This window comes from Magnolia sinica, chromosome 18, assembly GCF_029962835.1.
Source record: "Magnolia sinica isolate HGM2019 chromosome 18, MsV1, whole genome shotgun sequence".
NCBI lineage: Eukaryota > Viridiplantae > Streptophyta > Magnoliopsida > Magnoliales > Magnoliaceae > Magnolia > Magnolia sinica.
The window spans coordinates 862,933-888,047 of record NC_080590.1 but is presented as its reverse complement, the minus strand read 5'-3'; the positions used below and the strand labels follow the sequence as shown (position 1 = coordinate 888,047).

Genomic DNA, 25,115 nt, shown 5'->3' with positions numbered 1-25,115 from the left:
GTTAACATATGGCACATTAACAAATTTTTATTAACGTCCATCCATCTGCATCAATCTTGAGCAGCCGACTTATTGGCCATGGTAGACAGAGCAAACATGGACGTGGATTGCGTGGTGACTCCACGGTACTCCGGCAGGACTCTGTGGGCCCACCATGATGTATGTGTTTTATCCAGGCCGTCTATCCATCTTCCAGGTAATGAGCCCAAAATTTAAATATTTTCGGAGTTCAAGTGGACCACATTACAGAAAAAGTGGGGATTGAAGGCTAATTATTGAAAACCTGTAAACTTCTGGGGGAGCTACAGAAGGTGTCGATCAACCTGATATTTGCGTGACTTCCCTTCCTTCATATCTACGTGACCCTGTGAACGGGTTGGATGACAAATAGACATCACCGTGGGCCTAGGAAGGTTTCAACGGTTGGCATCATTATATCTACTGTTTCTTGTAGTGTAGTCCTCAGCTTTTTGTACACTTCAATTTTGGTCTCATGGTCTGAAACTAACTGAAAAAACGGATGGACCGCGTGGATAAAACGCATAGATCACGGCGGGCCCCACAGAGTCCTGCCATCACGGATGTTGGTGGTGGCAGGGTCATCACGCAATTGGCGTCTGGTCAATCCACTTCGAGATGCAGGCGGGTTTAATGGTCATTTCCCATTCATCTTCAGCCCTTGTGAAACTTGTAACACCAGCGAAAGCAACAGAAAACAAAAAGGCCAAAAAACCAAACCCCACCATTGATCAGATCTCTCTCTGATATATATATATATATATTTCTTCTCATTTGAGAGAGAGAGAGAGAGAGAGAGAGGCACCAGCATTTCGAGCGTGCTTCCTTTCGAGAGAGAAAGAGATGGAAAAGGTCGTTTTTGCTGTTCTTTTCAGGAAGAGAAGATGAAGGACGTGAAGCAGGATCTGGAGCAGCAACACACCAGCTCCGACTCTCAACAGGAGCACCACGATCACCAGCAGACTTCTCAGCGTCGTCCTCGTGGCTTTGCAGCAGCGGCAGCCGCTGCTGCTTCAGGGGACCCTAATGCCTCCCTCAGGTTGAAGAGGGAGAGGGAGAGGGAGAGGGAGAAGGAGCGGACCAAGCTGAGGGAGCGGCACCGCCGCTCCATTACTAGCCGCATGCTCGCTGGCCTCCGCCAGTATGGGAACTTCCCCCTTCCGGCCCGCGCTGACATGAATGATGTCCTTGCTGCGCTCGCCCGCGAGGCCGGGTGGACCGTCGAGGCTGACGGCACCACGTACCGCTCGTCTCCTCCTCCTGCCCATTTGGTATGTTCCTGATCCTTCTTCTCCTTCTCCTTCTTCTTTTCTGGGTAGCTCAAATGTGGGCATTTTGTTAGCAATTAACTTGATTTCAGTTGATTTGATGAAAAGTCGATTCTGAATTGGAATTTTTGCTTCCGCTCAAAATGCTGATTTGAAGATTCTTTCTCTGTGCATGTCTCTGTCTGAGTTTTTAATTCTGGAGTGATGGGAGCCAATATTCTGTTTTTATTATCTTTGTAGTGCGATCAATGGCATAATCGGCTTGTTTTCACATATGCTTGTTGTTAGTGGACTCTCATGAAATCTATGTTTTTACAGGCACCAGTCCCAATTAGGTCTATCGAAAACCCCCCATCTGCTACGTCTTTGAAAACTAGCTCTGTCAAAGGATCATTAGACTGCTCACCTTCTGCTCTCAGAGTGGACGAGAGCATGTCACCAGCGTCTCTGAATTCGGTTGCAGTTGCAGGCAAGAACATGCAGAATGAGAAATATGGAAATGCAAGCCCCATCAACACATCGGATTGTTTGGACGCTGATCAGGTAAAGGAGATGTAATGCTGATTTGGGGTCTCATTATTTCAAGCATGTTTTTAGCTATTGTGGGTGGTTATTTCTCTTCCTCACTCATAGATTTGAGAATGCCTTTGTTGATAGAAAGAAAAATGAATGCTGATCTAAACTTAGCCTTTGTGTTGCTTTGTTTGATGTTGGATGTTAATCAGTGCTCAATGTGACTGATTAGGAAAAAAGAATAAATGGCTGATGTGCACTGAACATCATCCATTTTGAAACCTCTCAGAACCAGGCCTACATGTTTTAGTAGATGACTAATCTATCAATGAAAAACTAAGAAATATTATTCAAAAGAGAGAAAAAAAGAGGTTAAGATGTAGCCGATTTATTTAAGTTTGTGCAAGCATCATTGCTTTGTTAATAATCTAGAAGTGAGACAAATACAGAATAAAGTCAATTAATGAAGATGCCGCTTTACAATCTCAACAATGATCCAGGAAAGTAAGTGTTAGTGTTCAGCAATACATGCATTTACTTCTCATGAGAAACGAGAATACATGCATTCACTTCTCAGGAGAAATGTTCAACAATACATTCTTGACTCAATGTGGTAAAATCAATTGTATCAGTAATGATAAGTGCAGGAACAGACCCAGAGTAAAATGTTCCCTCAAACTGGCAACGGGTTTCAATTTTCTGCAAAAGTATCCAAAGCTTCAAAGCCTTGAATGAGTATGCAAGATTTTCTATCTTGATGAATTTGGCAGTCTCTTGAGCTCAAGAAAGGATGTTAAAGATCTCAGAAAATACTTGAACAAGCATCCAGTGGATCTCTAAAATGAAAATCCAAAATGACTTAGTTAATTTGTGCATCACAAAAACCCACCCTGGGCACCTGTGGGACCATGGAAATCCAAAAGTCTTAGAAGGTTAAGGGGTCATACAACCCTCTCCCTAGAATCCCAAAGGGGTTGGGTTGCTGTGCACCTATTTTTGCTTAAAGGTACTCATGCACCACAAACTTCTAATACTCTTGAAAATTAATAAAGCAAACTTAAGGAAGTTTAGATGGAAGGTGAATCTCTCACTTTTTCTTTTATAATTTAATAGAAATTCCAAAATACTCGGAAAAATATTTGATAGGTTAGAAAACATTGCACGTTATTGTTCGGGGATGTTTCATTTTGGTGTCATGTCTGCTAGAGCCAACCTTTGGGACCATTCAATGTAGAACAAATGAATCGAAGCAACATAACTGACCACCTTTGAGGTTTTGTGTAAATTGTGTTTATCACATCAGATGTGGAACTTCTGTTTGATTCACACGACCGATAAATAGGAACCGCACATCCTAAATAATCGAAATGCAGGATTAGGGGGAAAATCAAAGAGATGTCTCTTTCACTACTCATTCATAAAAGAGTCTGGACAGGCATATATACCTTTTTGAAGAAAAAGCAACCCAAATTTAATCTCAAGCATTCATTAATTCTACTTTTAACCATTTATTGTAAGAAAACATTAAAAATGACTAAAATTACATAAATCCCATCATAACCAAACAATCATCATCATCATTATCCAATCATTATCCCAACTAATTGGGGTTGACTACACAAACCCTGGTGACTACACGAACCCTGGTGGCTACACGAACCCATAGTATGGCTCATAAGTTTAGTCCCAAGGTAGTTAGTGTTGTTTTGTATGCCTCCTCTTTTATTTTATTTTATTTTAAGGTAACAAAATTATATTAAGAGAACCCGACTTAGCAAAAACTAAGACGAGAAAAAGTTACAACCCAAACAAGGAACCAAGATTACAAGCATCCATGGCCTTGTAGCCGGAAACCCGTTCAACTACAGGAGTCTTGACCTTGAACTTCTCCCCCTGAGTTGCTTCTATTTTGGAAACAATGACTATTTCGTTCCCTCCAAATGGCCCAAAGGGTTTCCATCAAGACTAGTCGCCAAACTACCTTTTCATTCTTTCCCACTCTACCACCATGCCACGTTGATAGAAAATCATCAATAGATCCTTCCATAACCCAATGTGTGGTCAATAGGGGAAAGAAGCTCTCCCCCATCCTTGCAATAAAGGGGCAATGGAGGAGAAGGTGATCGATTGATACAACGTTATTCATGCACGTTATGCAAATGTTAGGGAGGATCGTGGACCTTCTTATGAGGTTGTCGAAAGTGAGCACTTCATTCTACCCACCAACCAAACAAATGTTGCAACCTTGGAAGGGGCGCCATAGAACCAAAAGATGTAGTTGTGAGACCTCTTCCCATCCGACAATGGCTTCCTAAGCAGATTATAAAATGAGGGTACAGAGAACTTGCTTGATTTACGAATGTGCCACACTAATGCATTCCTTTCACCTATCACCCACATTGAGATTACAACAGTTGAAGTTGTCCAGGAGGCTTATAAAGTCATCCACTTCTTCATCCAGGAGGTCCCTATGACATGGGGGAGACCAAATCACCACACCACAATAGTTACCCACTACCATCTCAGTGGATGTGTTTCGTCCTCTAATTTTGGTTGTGTATGAGCTTGTTTTCATGCCTCCTTCCCTCCTTGTTACAAAGCTCTACATCAGCATCCTATCTTCGTACCACCGCTCTAGGACCCATTAAAAAGAATTATTGAACACATCTCTAGAACAGTTCCTTTGTGGATATGTGTTTGCATTTTTCTCGGTATGTCTGCATTCATCATAAAAGAATATTTCTTTGTATATTAAGAACCTAGCTAGTTCTTAACCCTGATAACTGCCAATTTCTTCTTCTCTCTTTTTTTTTTTGAATGTTACACTGATTGCCTTAGTTTTTTGTGCATATGTTGCAAATTCTCAATATGCATTAATTTTTATGAATTTTAGCCTGTGACAATTTATAATGCCATTTGATTGTGTGACTGATTGCTGAAACTTGGTGCAGGTTATGCAGGATATTCATCTCGGGGACCATGAGAACAATTTTACCGGAAATCCATATATGCCCGTTTACATGATCCTTCCTGTAAGTTGTTTGTGCTTGCACTGATAAAAGAAATTTGGTTGTGATTGCTGGCTTTGGTTCCTCACTGTTGTGATTGAGTTATCACAAAATTGGAGTTTCTAAGCATCATTATTATGGCCTTTTTTGGTCCATTTGGAGGGAATGAAATAACTGGTGTTTTCATAAAAAAAGTTCCTCAGTGGAAGAGGTCATCCGCAAAGTCAAGGGTCATGTATGGGCATTTTCACACCGGGCTCGAGTGGGGTGGCTTGTGTGAAGCAGGGCATACTTGGGGTGGGCGACCTGTGTGAGGCGAGACCCATGTGAAGTGGGGCCCATGAGGGGGGTCGGCTGATTGCTTGACCCGGGCTATGAGATAAAGAGATTGATTCGCCATGTGCCATCAGTTCGAGCTTTTAAAGCAAATGGTTAGTTGTCCCGCATCGAAAGTGGTATCAGAGCAAGAGGTCTCGTGTTTGAAACTCCTCACCAGGGGTGATTAATGTAGGGGCATTTTCACACCGGGCTTGTGTGAGGTGGCTTGTGTGAAGCAGGGGTATACTCGGGTGGGCAGCTCGTGTGAGGCGATACCCATGTGAAGTGGGGCCCACGAGGGGGGTTTGGCCAAGGGCCTGACCTGGGCTACGAGATAAAGGGATTGATTTGCCACACTCTATTAGTTTGAACTTTTACAGCAAATGGTTAGTTGTCCTCCGTCAAAAGGTCTTGTTTTGGATTGGGGCCCTTATGTTGATGCGCTGAAACCTATTAATCGTTTATTTTTCTTTTGATTTCTACCTTTTGCTTTGTATTCTTTTCCCACCTTCTGGCGGGGTTTTCAATAAATTTTGTTCTCTAAAAAAAATGTAGAAGAACAATTGTTCAATGTCCTGAGTTGTTGTTCCCTAGAATTTAAATTATGATTAATGGTTACAGAAATTGGAGTTTTTGCATCTGATGATGGGACCAGACCTTCTTTAACCCCTGCTTGTTACTATTGCAGGCTGGCGTTATCAACAACTTTTGCCAATTGGTTGACCCAGAAGGCATGCGGCAGGACTTGAGGCATCTCAAGTCTTTAGATATAGATGGAGTGATTGTAGATTGTTGGTGGGGCATTGTTGAAGGCTGGAGCCCACGAAAATATCAATGGTCTGGCTATAGAGATCTATTTAACATCATTCGGGAATTCAAACTGAAATTGCAGGTAAATCCACAGAGATTGTGGAAGTATTTAGCCAACATCATATCTTGAAGTATTTACCCAACATCCTATCTTTTTAAATTTTTGTAGAAATGCCTTATGATTTTCTTGCTCTTCGTCATTCAATATGATTGGAATAAGCTTGGATCTGTATTTGGTCTTTTTGCTGCAACATGTGATGGTTTATCCAAATGTGGCAGTCTATAATCACTGGCTTCATTATGGGAATGCGTAACAATGTCTATCATGAGTGTGTTGAGTGGCTTGATGGCTGCAACTTATGTTGATCATCATCATGAGAATTATTTTGGATCCATTTTCAAATTTGCTGTTTGACAAAACAAAAAAATTTCTTGAGAAAAAAATTCTGGCATAGTCATTAGCATGTGCCAAATTAGCACACGTGGCACATGTGGGATGCTTGAAGATGGATAGTGGCACATGTGGCATATGCGGCATAAGTGGGTGCTTGAAGATGAATTGTGGCACATGTGGTACATGTACGGTGCTTAAAGCTATATGGTGGTTCATGAGGCACAAGACAAACATTGGCACATTTGACACGTGGCACTTTTAGATGGTAGCACTTGTGCACGTTGGCCCCATTGGCACATGTGGCATATTTGAAACGATTGAAAATGGATGATGGCACATGTGGCACATTGGCGCATGTGGAGTGTTTTGCCCATTTGGGGTGCAAGAGAAGATGACTGGTTGTACATGTGTCACATTAGCACATGTGGGGTGCAAGAGAAGATGGATGCTGTCACATGTGGCACATTAGCACATGTGGGTCGTAAGAGAAGATAGAGGGTGGCACATGTGGGATGTGGCACATTGGCAATGTGATAGTGATGCATGTGTGGCATAATCGAAGATAGACAATGGCTCATTTGGCTCATTGACACGTGGTACGTGTGAGGTGATTGGAGATGGGGCACATTTGGACTTAACCCTTGAGAAACCCATTTTCTTTCCATCATTGGAAGATGCCTTCTTAGGGTTGAGAGGTGAAAATAAATTTGTTTATTTTCCAACAAAGATAGTGGGAAATAGTGTTTCCCACAAAGAAAGGCTTGACAAACAATAGAAAGTGAGTTTCATGAGCATAGTGTATCGTTTTCTTTCCTTTCCATGAATCTAGACAGGCCCTAACAGTCTTGTCAATGTTCTAAATTCTAACAAGTTTCTGACATCATGTGCATGTAATGTAAAATTTGTGAACATTAACAATTTTGTTAAATTTAGCATGTTAGGAAGGCTAAAGAGTGATAGTGTGATACCTTGTTTAGTAGAAGTGGAAATTAATAGAAATTTCACTGCAAAATTAAATCAAGATAGCATGTATGATGTATCCATATCTAAAATTTCAGAAATAGAGAGTTTTATCTGTGTCCATATTAGTATCTCGATTTGGGTCATAGAGTGGAGTATACTGTATATATGATTGACCTACAATACAAAACCTAAGTGTATGCCTATGCATGTGTACATGAATACATTTATCGTCGTCATCGATGGCCTTGTCCCGGTTATCTGTGGTGTGCCTTCATGATTGCTTGGTGAAAGCTCAATGATCAACTGCCTACCTAACATCAACCTTCATGTGTGTGGAAAATGGCATTTAGAAGGATATGACACTGAGAAGGATCATGTTTGTTCTGGGCTTTGGTTTGAGCCTTCTCTATGATTTGTTACTTGTAGCATCTCATTTTGGCGCTTATCTTTATAGGCATTTCAAGCATCTTGGAAGTCCTTCAATAGCTTATAATTTTTTATTTTTTTATTTTCGGAAAATTTTTGAAGGTTGTAATGGCATTCCACGAGTGCGGAGGAAATGGATATGGGGATATGCCAGTCTCCCTTCCCAAGTGGGTTTTGGAGATCGGGAAAGATAACCAAGATATATTTTTCACAGATCGTGAAGGGAGGAGAAATACAGAGTGTCTTTCATGGGGCATCGACAAAGAAAGGGTGCTAAAAGGAAGGACTGGCATTGAGGTATGAAGTTATGAACTTCATAATATCATTGATATACTTAAGTTTTGGATAAATTCCAAAAGATCAATTCTTTGTCTTTTGCATTGGGCCAATCTGAAGCTACTGGAATGCCCTTTGTCAGATTCGTCCTTGTCATGCTTGATAGTGTGTGCCACAAGCTGGAATCTGAGCAATTTGATTGTTATATTTACTCCAATTTCATATAGGCTGGTTGCTTATAATTCATATTTCAACATGCACCACTTTTATTTTTTATTTTTTTTTACAAGCACACACACCCCACACACTCACGCTAGTGGAATTTCACCACCTATGGATACTCGAACCCTTGACCAGGTGTTGAAACTCCTGAGAGTCTACCACCCGAGCAAGAGTAAGGATCCTTCATCATGCACCACTTACTATTGCTTTATAAGATCTTTTTGTCTCTTAAGTGGTAGCTTATAGAGTTTCATAAGGTGTGATTAAAGTTATAGGTTTGTTATCTAAAGGGTGTTCTCAAATGTACTTAGGTGTATTTTGACTTTATGAGAAGCTTCCGCACGGAGTTTGATGACTTATTTGCAGAGGGCCTCATATCTGCGGTTGAAATTGGACTGGGTGCTTCTGGGGAGCTGAAGTACCCTTCATTCCCAGAGAGGATGGGATGGAGATACCCTGGTATCGGTGAGTTTCAGGTATCTGTTTTGTGTGACAGCCCCATACTCCACATTTGTTCTTCTAAATGAATGTGATGTAACAATGTTTGGAAGCTGAAAATACTTGGTTGCTGTATGTATCTACTAAATTGGGAGCTTTAATCTCTCTCCCCCCCCCCCCCCAGTGGAACAGATGCAGTTACAATTGAAGTAGATCTAGATGTGTGCTTATAGAGGCATTCAAGGGAAACCTAGAGATAGTGTTAAAAGAAATGCACTTAAAACTTAAATGTTGCCTGTGGTTGTATTTAAATTTGGGACTTGTTTAAACCACCATTCCAAAACTCACTGACTCAATTCAAAACTCAGCCGAGTCAATTTGATTCGGCCAGATTTCAAGTTGAGTCTCTGGGAAACTTAGTATTGGGCCTGACTTGGCCTGGACTCCGAGAGATTCATCGAGTCAACTTGAAGGCTTGGTTGACTTGACATGACTCGGACCTCCCGATAGAGCTTTTTTTTTTATTAAAAAAAAAAAAGGTGGGAAGTGGGACTCAAACCCCCATCCTCAACCAAAGGAGGTAACCATGGTTTTCAATGATGGTATCGGCCGTCATCTCGGTCCTGTGGAAAAATGATATGATATGGTGTTGCATATTGGTATTGGGAATGTATCGGCTCATATCAACCATTTTTTTTAAAAGCAAAAAAAGAAAAAAAGAAAAAAAAAAAGAGATATTCACGAATCTATCATTTATTATTATTATTATTATTATTTTGTTGTGTTTTGACCATGTATTCAATGGTGTATTGGACCATCCTTTGGTAAGAATGTTGTCTTGGCGGGTTGACCTATTGTAAGTTTTGGTGTTGATTTTTATATATATAAATTGTTGATATATATTATAAATTAATATCATATAATGCTAATAGTCTAATATGATTTTATATCAACTATTGGAGTATTTAGTATTAGCTATTAAGTGTCTAAGAAGTAACACTACTCACTAGTCTAGTCATTAGTACTGTACTGTGCTTGCTTGAAGAAAAATGAATATGATATCTGGAAAAAAAAAAAAAAAACAAAACTCTTCAGATCTGGTGTAGATCTTAACAAAATTAGCTCCCAAAGTAGTATATTTGGAATTTTCAGAAATTAAAAAAAAAAAGAGCAAAATTTTCGATCAAATCTGTTGTAGATCTGATCGGAATTGAGTCCCCTCTCCAGATCTGTGCTTAGATTTTTTTTTAATTTTTTAATTTTTTTTTTTTAAAACTTTCCGATCATATCTGATGTAGATTTGATCTGTGCTTATAGAGGCATTCAAGGGAAACCTAGAGATAGTGTTAAAAGAAATGCACTTAAAACTTAAATGTTGCCTGTGGTTGTATTTAAATTTGGGACTTGTTTAAACCACCATTCCAAAACTCACTGACTCAATTCAAAACTCAGCCGAGTCAATTTGATTCGGCCAGATTTCAAGTTGAGTCTCTGGGAAACTTAGTATTGGGCCTGACTTGGCCTGGACTCCGAGAGATTCATCGAGTCAACTTGAAGGCTTGGTTGACTTGACATGACTCGGACCTCCCGATAGAGCTTTTTTTTTTATTAAAAAAAAAAAAGGTGGGAAGTGGGACTCAAACCCCCATCCTCAACCAAAGGAGGTAACCATGGTTTTCAATGATGGTATCGGCCGTCATCTCGGTCCTGTGGAAAAATGATATGATATGGTGTTGCATATTGGTATTGGGAATGTATCGGCTCATATCAACCATTTTTTTTAAAAGCAAAAAAAGAAAAAAAAAGAAAAAAAGAAAAAAAAAAAGAGATATTCACGAATCTATCATTTTTTTTTATTATTATTATTATTATTATTTTGTTGTGTTTTGACCATGTATTCAATGGTGTATTGGACCATCCTTTGGTAAGAATGTTGTCTTGGCGGGTTGACCTATTGTAAGTTTTGGTGTTGATTTTTATATATATAAATTGTTGATATATATTATAAATTAATATCATATAATGCTAATAGTCTAATATGATTTTATATCAACTATTGGAGTATTTAGTATTAGCTATTAAGTGTCTAAGAAGTAACACTACTCACTAGTCTAGTCATTAGTACTGTACTATGCTTGCTTGAAGAAAAATGAATATGATATCTGGAAAAAAAAAAAAAAAACAAAACTCTTCAGATCTGGTGTAGATCTTAACAAAATTAGCTCCCAAAGTAGTATATTTGGAATTTTCAGAAATTCAAAAAAAAAAGAGCAAAATTTTTGATCAAATCTGTTGTAGATCTGATCGGAATTGAGTCCCCTCTCCAGATCTGTGCTTAGATTTTTTTTTAATTTTTAATTTTTTTTTTTTAAAACTTTCCGATCATATCTAATGTAGATTTGATCTGTGCTTATAGAGGCATTCAAGGGAAACCTAGAGATAGTGTTAAAAGAAATGCACTTAAAACTTAAATGTTGCCTGTGGTTGTATTTAAATTTGGGACTTGTTTAAACCACCATTCCAAAACTCACTGACTCAATTCAAAACTCAGCCGAGTCAATTTGATTCGGCCAGATTTCAAGTTGAGTCTCTGGGAAACTTAGTATTGGGCCTGACTTGGCCTGGACTCCGAGAGATTCATCGAGTCAACTTGAAGGCTTGGTTGACTTGACATGACTCGGACCTCCCGATAGAGCTTTTTTTTTTATTAAAAAAAATAAAAAATAAAAATAAAAAAGGTGGGAAGTGGGACTCAAACCCCCATCCTCAACCAAAGGAGGTAACCATGGTTTTCAATGATGGTATCGGCCGTCATCTCGGTCCTGTGGAAAAATGATATGATATGGTGTTGCATATTGGTATTGGGAATGTATCGGCTCATATCAACCATTTTTTTTAAAAGCAAAAAAAGAAAAAAAAAGAAAAAAAGAAAAAAAAAAAGAGATATTCACGAATCTATCATTTATTATTATTATTATTATTATTATTTTGTTGTGTTTTGACCATGTATTCAATGGTGTATTGGACCATCCTTTGGTAAGAATGTTGTCTTGGCGGGTTGACCTATTATTTAGCTCCCAAAGTAGTATATTTGGAATTTTCAGAAATTCAAAAAAAAAAAGAGCAAAATTTTCGATCAAATCTGTTGTAGATCTGATCGGAATTGAGTCCCCTCTCCAGATCTGTGCTTAGATTTTTTTTTAATTTTTAAATTTTTTTTTTTAAAACTTTCCGATCATATCTGATGTAGATTTGATCTGTGCTTATAGAGGCATTCAAGGGAAACCTAGAGATAGTGTTAAAAGAAATGCACTTAAAACTTAAATGTTGCCTGTGGTTGTATTTAAATTTGGGACTTGTTTAAACCACCATTCCAAAACTCACTGACTCAATTCAAAACTCAGCCGAGTCAATTTGATTCGGCCAGATTTCAAGTTGAGTCTCTGGGAAACTTAGTATTGGGCCTGACTTGGCCTGGACTCCGAGAGATTCATCGAGTCAACTTGAAGGCTTGGTTGACTTGACATGACTCGGACCTCCCGATAGAGCTTTTTTTTTTATTAAAAAAAATAAAAAATAAAAATAAAAAAGGTGGGAAGTGGGACTCAAACCCCCATCCTCAACCAAAGGAGGTAACCATGGTTTTCAATGATGGTATCGGCCGTCATCTCGGTCCTGTGGAAAAATGATATGATATGGTGTTGCATATTGGTATTGGGAATGTATCGGCTCATATCAACCATTTTTTTTAAAAGCAAAAAAAGAAAAAAAAAGAAAAAAAGAAAAAAAAAAGAGATATTCACGAATCTATCATTTATTATTATTATTATTATTATTTTGTTGTGTTTTGACCATGTATTCAATGGTGTATTGGACCATCCTTTGGTAAGAATGTTGTCTTGGCGGGTTGACCTATTGTAAGTTTTGGTGTTGATTTTTATATATATAAATTGTTGATATATATTATAAATTAATATCATATAATGCTAATAGTCTAATATGATTTTATATCAACTATTGGAGTATTTAGTATTAGCTATTAAGTGTCTAAGAAGTAACACTACTCACTAGTCTAGTCATTAGTACTGTACTGTGCTTGCTTGAAGAAAAATGAATATGATATCTGGAAAAAAAAAAAAAAAAACAAAACTCTTCAGATCTGGTGTAGATCTTAACAAAATTAGCTCCCAAAGTAGTATATTTGGAATTTTCAGAAATTCAAAAAAAAAAGAGCAAAATTTTCGATCAAATCTGTTGTAGATCTGATCGGAATTGAGTCCCCTCTCCAGATCTGTGCTTAGATTTTTTTTTAATTTTTAATTTATTTTTTTTTAAAACTTTCCGATCATATCTGATGTAGATTTGATCTGTGCTTATAGAGGCATTCAAGGGAAACCTAGAGATAGTGTTAAAAGAAATGCACTTAAAACTTAAATGTTGCCTGTGGTTGTATTTAAATTTGGGACTTGTTTAAACCACCATTCCAAAACTCACTGACTCAATTCAAAACTCAGCCGAGTCAATTTGATTCGGCCAGATTTCAAGTTGAGTCTCTGGGAAACTTAGTATTGGGCCTGACTTGGCCTGGACTCCGAGAGATTCATCGAGTCAACTTGAAGGCTTGGTTGACTTGACATGACTCGGACCTCCCGATAGAGCTTTTTTTTTATTAAAAAAAATAAAAAATAAAAATAAAAAAGGTGGGAAGTGGGACTCAAACCCCCATCCTCAACCAAAGGAGGTAACCATGGTTTTCAATGATGGTATCGGCCGTCATCTCGGTCCTGTGGAAAAATGATATGATATGGTGTTGCATATTGGTATTGGGAATGTATCGGCTCATATCAACCATTTTTTTTAAAAGCAAAAAAAGAAAAAAAGAAAAAAAAAAAGAGATATTCACGAATCTATCATTTATTATTATTATTATTATTATTTTGTTGTGTTTTGACCATGTATTCAATGGTGTATTGGACCATCCTTTGGTAAGAATGTTGTCTTGGCGGGTTGACCTATTATAAGTTTTGGTGTTGATTTTTATATATATAAATTGTTGATATATATTATAAATTAATATCATATAATGCTAATAGTCTAATATGATTTTATATCAACTATTGGAGTATTTAGTATTAGCTATTAAGTGTCTAAGAAGTAACACTACTCACTAGTCTAGTCATTAGTACTGTACTGTGCTTGCTTGAAGAAAAATGAATATGATATCTGGAAAAAAAAAAAAAAAAAAACAAAACTCTTCAGATCTGGTGTAGATCTTAACAAAATTAGCTCCCAAAGTAGTATATTTGGAATTTTCAGAAATTCAAAAAAAAAAGAGCAAAATTTTCGATCAAATCTGTTGTAGATCTGATCGGAATTGAGTCCCCTCTCCAGATCTGTGCTTAGATTTTTTTTTAATTTTTAATTTTTTTTTTTAAAACTTTCCGATCATATCTGATGTAGATTTGATCTGTGCTTATAGAGGCATTCAAGGGAAACCTAGAGATAGTGTTAAAAGAAATGCACTTAAAACTTAAATGTTGCCTGTGGTTGTATTTAAATTTGGGACTTGTTTAAACCACCATTCCAAAACTCACTGACTCAATTCAAAACTCAGCCGAGTCAATTTGATTCGGCCAGATTTCAAGTTGAGTCTCTGGGAAACTTAGTATTGGGCCTGACTTGGCCTGGACTCCGAGAGATTCATCGAGTCAACTTGAAGGCTTGGTTGACTTGACATGACTCAGACCTCCCGATAGAGCTTTTTTTTTTATTAAAAAAAGAAAAGGTGGGAAGTGGGACTCAAACCCCCATCCTCAACCAAAGGAGGTAACCATGGTTTTCAATGATGGTATCGGCCGTCATCTCGGTCCTGTGGAAAAATGATATGATATGGTGTTGCATATTGGTATTGGGAATGTATCGGCTCATATCAACCATTTTTTTTAAAAGCAAAAAAAGAAAAAAAAGAAAAAAAGAAAAAAAAAGAGAGATATTCACGAATCTATCATTTATTATTATTATTATTATTATTATTATTTTGTTGTGTTTTGACCATGTATTCAATGGTGTATTGGACCATCCTTTGGTAAGAATGTTGTCTTGGCGGGTTGACCTATTGTAAGTTTTGGTGTTGATTTTTATATATATAAATTGTTGATATATATTATAAATTAATATCATATAATGCTAATAGTCTAATATGATTTTATATCAACTATTGGAGTATTTAGTATTAGCTATTAAGTGTCTAAGAAGTAACACTACTCACTAGTCTAGTCATTAGTACTGTACTGTGCTTGCTTGAAGAAAAATGAATATGATATCTGGAAAAAAAAAAAAAAACAAAACTCTTCAGATCTGGTGTAGATCTTAACAAAATTAGCTCCCAAAGTAGTATAATTGGAATTTTCAGAAATTCAAAAAAAAAAGAGCAAAATTTTCGATCAAATCTGTTGTAGATCTGATCGGAATTGAGTCCCCTCTCCAGATCTGTGCTTAGATTTTTTTTTAATTTTAATTTTAATTTTTTTAAAACTTTCCTATCATATCTGATGTAGATTTGATCGGAATTGAGTCCCTCTCCATATTTATGCTCAGATTAGAAAAAAAAAGATTTCTAAAAATTACAGAAAAATCGGGCGTGAATGCAAAAAAAAAAAAAAAAAAACCACAAAAATGATTAAAACGATTTCCAAATCCAGTCAAGGTGTTCCGTAATGGTAACGGTGGCTGTAATGGCCACCATCATTACCTTTACGATACGGGGCATAACGGTTGTTATGGCCCCTGTAACAGCCTCTCTCTCTCTCTCTCTCTCTCTCTCTCTCTTTTAATTTATTGAAAAACCTTCGAAAAACCTGTATTTGCCCCATAGTGTTGATGAAAAAGTATGAAAAACATGCGCCTGTCCCATAATAAACCATTATGGGGCTATTATGGTCTTTGTAGGGGACGTAACGTGCCGTTAACGGCAATTATGGGTCATTTTTTTTTTTTTTTTTCCATTACGGCCGTTACGACCCCGTAATGTGTAACGGTTGCCACCGTTACCTTTTACGTAACGGCATACCATGTATCCAGTAGGTTTTGGTAAATCTAGGCATGTAATAAACATTTATATGGATTTGAACGAGAATCAACAAAAAAAAAGGAATTTTTTTAACTTTTTTTTTTTTTTCCCCCCGATCTCTACTTTGATGTACGTAAATGATTCGAAGCAAATGGGGAGAAATGAAGGAGAGATCAAAAAGGGGGGAAAAGGACTGATATGGCACAATCTTTTAGGATACGACTGATACAACCCCATATCGTGTATTGTATCGAGCTGATACGGATATGATACACCTGTATCGGCTGATACGATATGGATATTTAGGTAATACTTTGAACCAATGAGGTATATGTTTAGATGTTGATTTGAGTTTAAGTTTTTTTTTTTTTTTTGGAAAGGTAATGATATTTTTTTAGAAAAAGCCAAAGAAGAGGTAATGCAAGGGCATTTTCACACCGGGCTCGAGAGGGGTTGCCTGTGTGATGCAAGGGCACACCCGGGGTGGGCGGCTTGTGTGAGGCGGTACCCATGTGATTTGAGGCTCATAGGGGGGTTCGGCCGAGGTCCTAATCCATGAGATGTGGGGCCTAGGCTAAGAGATAAAGGGATTGATTTTCCATGCTCTAACAGTTCGATTTTTTTAGTTCGAGCTTTTAGAGTTAGTGGTTAATTGTCCTGCATCAAGATGATCTAAGGCCAATTACAACAATGAACCCTAATACAAAGGGCAAAGATTACATTCTGCAAAAAGCCTCAAGAAATGAGGCCCAACTCATAACATCTAACTTTGGCCTTCTAAAAACCTCTGCACTAACCCACTTTGATTTCGGAAGTATCAATTATTCCTTTCCCCCTATAGAGCCTATAAAACTGTCAAAAGAGCTAGCCTCCAAATCACCTGCCCTTTTCTCCCAACTCCTCTCCCATACCATGCTAGGAGAAGGCCATCAATGGACCCCAACATCAGCCACACTGCTTTGAAAATATCAAAGAACATATCCCACACCTTTCTAGCAAAGAAACGATGAATAAAAATGTGATCGACTGACTCTGCATTCGGCATACACATCACACAAATGTTAGGAATCACCATCTTTCTCTTTGGGAGATAGGAATCAAATCTTAACACACACACACACACACACACACACACAAACACACACAAAACAAAAGAACTATGGTCCCTGTGCTCCTTGAAGAATGACCCATGCATGAAACTATACAATGTATGGATTGAAAATTGTCCCACCCTTTCCTTATTCCACACCATCTGATCTCTTTCCTACAGTAGTCGATTTAAGAGCAGAACGAAGTTGATCATTTGCCCATTCGATGCATTCCTTCAGTGGTGGGGGATCCAAACCATTCAGTCACTAGAAAAAGAGAAGCATCAAGCAACATGGATTTTCACTTTTAAAGATGACCTTGCTAACCTTTGAAATTCTTCTTTAAGCGCCTTCTCTCCAACCCATATATCTTCCTAAAAACGAATCCTCTCCCCATCCCCGAAAGAGAACTCGATCCTCTGTAAACTTGCTCACCAACCTTGTAACTGCTTTTCACAATGCTGAAGCTCTATACAGGGATGATTCTTTTGTCCACCATCCTTTTTTTTTTTTTTTTGAAACGATGATAATATTATTTAAAGTGAGCCAAGGCTCAAAACATACAAATTTACAAAGACCAAATTACAAACCACCCCAAAATTCCAAACGAGAACCTATGATCTTTATGGATAAAGCCCATTCTATATTATAAGAGATTTAGCTCTGCTAAATACGTTGGGAAATGGCCTGATTATATTCCTAAAACATTGATTGTTTCCTTCTAGCCATATACCCATATGCCAGCGAGTAAACATAAAAGCCAAAATTGTCTGCTAGTCTTTTTTGAGCCCCCTCCTTGCCACATTAGGAATAAACTATCTACCGATTTTGGTGCAACCCATAAAACTCCAAACAAAGTGAAAAATTGATCCAACAACCTCTTTGCAAGTGGATAGTGAAGGAATAAGTGATCCACCGATTCCTCATCTCACATATACATCAAACAAATATTCGGAAGAATGAGACCTCGTTTACATAGATTATCCACTATGAGAACCTTCTTCCTCCCCACTAGCCATGCTAATGCTGCAACCTTCGAAGGGGCACCATAACTCCAAATAAATGATGTGGAGGTTACCCCACCAATAGAGTCGGCCTCGCTGAGAGACATTTAGAAGGATCTAATTGAGAATCTACCCGATTTATCCTTTAGCCATATCATAGAATCCACATTTGAAGAAACATGGGGATATCTTTGATAACATTTCCAACAAGCTGATAAACTCTACAACCTCTTCATCTTCCAAATTCCGCCTACACGGCGGAGACCATACAATCTTGCCTCCTATAAAGAAGCATTTCTGTACCCTCAATCCTACTTTGGATGCAATCCCTGCCATTCGAGGAAATAGATCGCTCAATTTTGTTATCCCCCACCCATATATCCTCCCAGAATCTAGTGTTCTTCCCGCTCCCCAGCACGAATCCAGCCCCTTCCAAAACTCTCTGTTTAATTGAGGCAACCGATTTCCAAATGTGTGATGCCCTGTATGACGATGACGACCTAGTCCACCACCCTGTCTCTTTGACCACATATTTCCTAACAATCACCTCGCTCCACTAAGAACTTGCGTCTACCCCAAATCTCCAAACCCACTTTCCTAATATAGCTAGATTCATAATCTCTAGTTCCTAATGGGGAATCTCGAGGTTCTCATTTGTTTGGTTTGCAATGCCCATGAAACTTCAAACGTAAGAACTTCTCACAAGGCCGATCAATGCCTTAAAGTTTCGTCTCTAATGGTTCCTTGGATCAAGAGAAACAAAGATAGGAAGTTTGGTGGAAAGATGGCTTGCCGTTGATGGTATTAGGGCATTCGAAAGAGGGCTTTTGAAACCCTCTTTCGAAACCCATTTTTTAAAAACATTTGAGTAAGTATGACTTTGTGAGTTTCACACCATTTAGAAAACTCATAAATCTTCGACTGTACACGTGTAGGCCCTTGTATAGATGGTTAAAACTATCAGATATGGATATTATGTGCAGATATTCTTCATCAACAATAGGACCCACTATTTGGATGGTTTGGATACTTCTAAATCATTGCCAAGTGTGAGAAAGATTGGTCACCACCAATTTACATCAGCAACGAAACTAACATAAAAAGCGTTATATGCACACACACACACACACACACGGAAACGCTCACTTGCGAACCAGTTCGTACGTAGTACATACGAACTTTTTCGAGAACTCATCATATCTGATGAATCTCGCAAATCTGAACGGTCCACATGAAGCAGAACCTCATGAACCTTGGTACGAATTTTTATTTTGATCCGAAACTTTGGTGGGCCATGAAAAATGCAAACAGTTTCTTCCCTTGATTTGAATTCCTCTTTGCTATGGCCCACCAGAATCTTAGATCAGGGTGAAAATTCACCCCATAAGGTTTCATGGGATTCCGCATCTTATGGACCGTTCGGATTCGACACCCGTGACACGTGTGCAAAGGTGCGCATGTGGGTAGGTGAGCATGCCTCTCTCTCTCTCTCTCTCTCTCTCTCTATATATATATATATATGTGCAGCATGCTATAGTGTAAGCTACGCACGCTACATGCTACGAATTTGAGGCATACGCTGCTGCATGTATAGCTTACGGAACACGAGAAATGCGCTATTTACTCACGCTATGTAGTGTGTAGGCTATGCTATGCTATTTAAAACACTAACTGGAAGATTAGACATCATTGCCTTAATCAGGGCGATTCCACCTCCCAATGATAACTGACGAATCTTCCACTGAGACAGCTTTGATTCGAGCCTTCCACCCCCCAAGGAATCTATAGTTCTTTTATTAGTCGACTGGAGCTTGGTTTCCTGAAATGAGACTAATGAAGCTCTATGAAATTTGCAGAAGGCCTTAATCTGATATCTCTTCTGCCTACACCCAATCCCTTCACATTCCAACTGATTAACTTCATTGATGCACCACCCTAGCCCCCTTTTCTCTCCTCTCCTCTAGAAGAAGCTCCCACACCATACTTTATGGAAGACCCAAGACCCGTTGGCTCTGTTCGCCCCTCAGGAGAGTTCTGAACCCGCCTCTGTTGAGCAGCCTGAGATTTCTGAGCTCCTCTCTCTTCTACGAACTGAAACAGAGCAATGAAATCCTCCTCACAATCGCTGAATGATGCTCCAACCATCATGCCAACATGACTGATTACCTTCTTTATCCATTTCGTGCCCCGGGCCATAGACATGTGGCCCTCTTCCTGCCTTGCTGGCGGACAGTTCTCACACGCTGATATCCTTCTTCCATTCTCACTCTTCACTGGTTCCAATAGCCGCTTGCAGCGGTGGAATGTCCAGCGCCTCCACCAACAGCCTGCCGTTGGAAATCGTCTCCTGCGAGGACAAATCTTTGCTCCTCTTCCCCTCTAGGCTGGACTCCTCGTCTTGGGCCACCAGAACCAGGGCCATGCCGCTGTATCTCTTTCCCTCCTTGAATGTGGGAGCCCAACCCTATATGAATGGTGCTGATTGCCTCCTGGGGTTGCTGAAGAAGAGAGACGAGATTCAGTTGCAAGGGCCAGCTCCAATCCTTTGTCAGACTCCCTGCATCTCATCTCCGCACTCGCTGCCTTGAGATGAGAAGGGAATCGACAGCTCCTGCCAAATAAATGGGATTGATTGCCTCTCACATAAGTTCTATATACTCATTTTAACTATCTTAAATATCTATTTACATTCCCAATATTTTCAATTTACAATAATTATCTAGTCGAGTCAGGTCGAGTCTTCAAGTCAACCCAACCTGTCTGAACATTGAATTGAGTTGAGTTTTCAGGTTTTTGAACTATGGTTTAAACCACAAAATCCCTTTTCTAATCTCACTATCTGAGATCAAAGCATATCTTAAGGATGAAGGGCTTTTACTAGTTGTGATCCTACGCTCTCAACTTCTTCAATGTACAGCTGAAAAATAATCTTTTAAGCAAATTATCTAAAGAAGATGATATCCTTAACTTTTTATATATGTATATGTAATTGTACTCATTGCACTACTAAATGATTGTACTTCTAACCGGGTAGGTAGCATATCAGAGGCAGGAGATGCTTTTGGAAGGTGCACTCACCAAATCAGTGACCTTAAGAGGTTCCTGGTTAAAAATGTACATCGAAATGACCTGGGAGGAGAAAGGGTGTCAGGGTCTATTTTATCCAATGTTAAATATGGATTAAGAAATCTCAATGTGCTATACATATACTCTGGCATTGAGTTACTGATGGAGGTCTAGGATCAGCAATAGAGAAATCCAAAGTTTTGGTTTCATGACAGCGCAAGGGAGTTCTACTACACCCTAAATCCAGGTGCTGGCTGAGAGATAACAGGCAGCAGGCGAATTTGGTTTCTCATTTCTCAAGTACATTCCAGGCAATGTTGATGATAATGGCGCAGTGGCAGCGGTGTAGCTCATTCTGAGCTGTATTATTTTATCATAAGTTATGCCATAGAAGAGCAGATATACTTGTCATTTTCTTAGTTGGTAACCACTGCTTCAGGTTTCAGTATAGTAAAAAGACCTAAATATCCTACTATAGTAGATGTATCTGAGCACTCTCACCAGGCATGTAAAATGACATATTCCCTGCAACAGCCACATGGCCATGCACACAAACACATGATTCCTGCATGTCACTCACATGTTCCTTTCTCAACTCACCATCATGTAGTATCTTTGTTCGACTAAAATTTGCAGTTGCTTCATTAAGCTGGGCTTGGGGGTAACTGTATCTTGTTGATGAATATCAGTGTCCAGGATACCTTGAGCATCCCATCTGTTAATGCACATTGAATCGTTTGGATCGATCGAACCTATTATGCTGATTTTCATATTTGGTGTATTTTCCTGGAAGTTATGCTCCACAACTTCTATCTTGTTGGCATCTCTGCTACCTGCGGACACTAACAATTGCTTCTTTTTAAATGGCATTCATCTTCTGCAGTGCTATGACAAATATTTACAACAAAATCTACGAAAAGCAGCAAAATTGCGTGGGCACTCATTCTGGGCCCGGGGGCCTGACAATGCTGGTCAATACAATTCTAGGCCGCATGAAACGGGATTCTTCTCTGATCGGGGTGACTATGACAGCTACTATGGGCGTTTTTTCCTTAATTGGTATTCACAGAACCTAGTAGAACATGCTGATAATGTACTCTCTCTTGCAAGCCTTGCATTTGAGGACACACAAATAATTGTAAAGGTATGGTTGGCAAGCTGCGGATGGAAAATTTGCTTTTGTTAATTTAATTTTCACATTTGAAGAAGTTAACTGGGGACCCACCTGACCATTCTTTGGGGGAAAAAAAAAACCCATTCGACTCACCAGAATTGTCTGCATTCTTGTCTTTGTCCATCCAATTTCTATAGTTGATAGCCTTCAGTGATGTACCATGTTCTGGGTTTTGCATTATTTCCTCCAATTGGTTAATTCTTGATGTATTTTCGTTGGCGTCGACGTGTCGTAAGTCTCTCGAGGATTGAAAATAAATGCTATATATCTGCTCTTGAAAGTTTCATGGGCCACATTTCAGATAATTAGCATCATTCATTTAATTATTTATGAAAACGAGTTCCACAAGTCGGATTTACTTCATGAATTTTCATTTGCAGATACCAGCAGTTTATTGGTGGTACAGGACTTCGAGCCATGCAGCGGAGCTCACAGCAGGATTCTACAATCCTACAAATCAGGATGGTTATTCTCCAATCATTAATATTCTTAAGAAACATTCTTCAGCTCTTAAGTTTGTCTCTATAGGATTTCAGGCCCCCACCCAGGAAAATGACGAAGCATTGGCTGATTCAGAAGCTTTGAGTTGGCAGGTGAGTATTCCAATTGTCTCTTTATTTATTTATTTTAAAGATTCCCCAAATATTCAGATATTTGCAGATGACAACATATGTTCTTTCGATATTAATCCTGGTTTTAAACTCTGTTGCCCTCTCTAGGTTCTGAATTCTGCGTGGGATCATGGTTTGAGTGTAGCTGGTCAGAATGCCCTTCCATGTTATGATAGGGATGGGCACACCAGGATCCTGGAGGCTGCAAGGCCAAGAAACCATCCTGATTGTCGCCACCTGTCATTCTTTGCATACCGACAGCTGTTGCCTGCTTTGATGCAGAGAGAACTGAGCTCCTTGGAGTTGGATCATTTCGTCAAATGCATGCACGGTAAGTGCCCCCAACTGGTGAAAGTTTCTGTTGTCTTGATTGTGTAATTTAGTCAAGAAAATGGGAGTTCCGTTAACTGCATATGCATGTCCCACATTGAAAACAATGTCTCTCTTCTATGCGCTGCAATTCTGATCAGGGTTGGAAGACCCGTCCGAGTCAGGTGCAACTCAGAGAAGTTGACTCTAATTTGGCACCACCTGATCCGGTTCAATACCATGACCCGGGCAAGTCGAGCGACTTGTCTTGAGACCAAACGTGTTGATGCAAGTCTCCGAGTCTAAACACCATGATTCGATGCCCTTGTTTCCATTCTTAATTATAATATTTATTATACGATCCTATTTCTGAGTTGGTAACTACCACTTGCAGGGGAAATAGCAACTGATGATCTCCAAGTCTAATTGATCACGGTGCAGTTGATTTCTACATGCGGCAAGAAGGAAGAGAATGCTGCAATTGTAACAGCAGTTACAGCATGAGAATGGATATGGATATGGATATGGAAATGGAATATTTGTACCTTCTTGGTTGATTGTAGTCAAAATGCTTGCTGTTCTATGGTCATTTTCCATTCTGGTGCCTGAAATTGTTGTTGTTTTTCTAACCTTTGTTTCTAATCCGTAATATAGCCAAGCCACATATATCCATGTGCACCGATGAGAGAGAAGATGAGAAAAAACTGTTGGTTCTGCTTTGAGCCAGCTTCTCTTCTTTTGTTGTTGCTTTCTCTTCCATTTTCTTTTACCCCTTTTAACAGGTGATCTTTTTCAGTGAAATATTCACCTTTGATTGGAAGACATTATCATATATTGTGTTGGTGGATCCCCCCATTCCACCAATGTAAGGTTGTGGACCATCATGGATCATCCCGTTCTGGAGCAAGGTGGCAATGGGTCCGGCCTGTTTTTTTTTTGGTACAAGCCTGGCCCTGCCTGACTGGTGCAAAGATTCAGGCTTGAAACAACCCCAGGACCACTTTCGAGAGATTGGGGGTTCTTTCACCATAGGCACAGCCAAACCACACCCAAACCATAAACTGAAGCTGATCCCTTCATTTTCCCTTTGATAAACCATGTCCACAACAATATAAGTTCACAGTGCGCGAGTTTCCACTGCATATACATGGTGGTGTAGGAACTTATGTACATTATGAGTAACTATAAGCTGCCTTCGTTTATTTAGTTGCAAGTACACCTCTTGCGAGGACATTCTACAAGGCAGGTAAGAATCCAATTCCAGGGTGTTCTCATAAATAGTCAATTCTATGAAAATGTTGGATGTGGTAGGGGTTCGGTTGTTGTTCCTCAGGGAACGTAAGTGATTTTCATAGGCATTTAACACTTGGAAACCTACACCGAAACTCATACATGGAGAAAAGTGAGTTGCACAAATATGCCCAAACTACCTCTTTCATGTCTAAGGTCATGGAAAGAGACTAATGAAAGGCCTGGGCAAGTCACCAAAGGTCTGCCAACGCCAACGGAGTTTAAGTGATTTCTAGCTCTGGCCGAAAGGAGTGAGGTGATCCTCTATAGTTTCTACCTTTGACAAATCTTATGTTTCTGACTAATTAAATGGAAGTGCCTCTGCTAATAACTACATGCTGTTTTGTACTTGGGAGAATCCCAACCTTTTTCCGATTCTTTTATATGAAAGGATTTGAATCCAAAGAGAAAGGATGGCGTTTGGTTTCTCCAAAATATATCATGTGGGAGCAGCAAGACAGTTAAAAGACCTGCCCTTCTTATATAGGTCCTCCGTGGGAAACGAAATGGTTGGGGCCTTACCCCATCGGATCTGGGCTGCTACATCCAAATAGTCACCAAAATGGCTGGAATTCAGTAGCTAAAGACTGGTTGCAAATGCTTGATGCAGTTCCACAACATGCATTAGGGAAGGGTTCCAATGTAATATCATTAAAAGGTAAAAAGAAATTAGAGAGTTAAAAGGAGAGAACTAGTTGCAACAGGCAATCTTTGGCCAATTTCATCAGGCCAGACCCGTGGGTTAGCTATAGTGAAAAAAAAAATGCTCTGACTGGATGTTCCTGTCAACATAAAAATTGACTGATCAATAGTAGTAACATTTAAAGGTAAGTCCTCAGCACTTAGTTAT

At 39.1% G+C, this 25,115-nt stretch overlaps 1 protein-coding gene and 1 long non-coding RNA gene across 2 annotated transcripts; one reads left to right on the top strand and one right to left on the bottom strand.

The window, feature by feature from the left end:
- Positions 1–728: 728 nt before the first annotated feature.
- Positions 729–23,699, top strand: LOC131233829 (beta-amylase 8-like). The gene is made up of 10 exons (XM_058230641.1): positions 729–1,289; positions 1,605–1,829; positions 4,751–4,831; positions 5,814–6,017; positions 7,821–8,015; positions 8,528–8,692; positions 21,765–22,025; positions 22,436–22,648; positions 22,775–22,997; positions 23,370–23,699. The coding sequence occupies exons 1-10, from the start codon at positions 903–905 to the stop codon at positions 23,399–23,401; spliced, it is 1,986 nt and encodes a 661-aa protein (XP_058086624.1). The 5' UTR covers positions 729–902; the 3' UTR covers positions 23,402–23,699.
- On the bottom strand, positions 15,835–17,570 carry LOC131233832 (uncharacterized). Its single transcript, XR_009165364.1, has 2 exons — positions 17,139–17,570; positions 15,835–15,998 (listed from the first exon to the last, which is right to left on the bottom strand). It is a non-coding gene; the product is annotated as an uncharacterized LOC131233832 (long non-coding RNA).
- Positions 23,700–25,115: the final 1,416 nt, after the last annotated feature.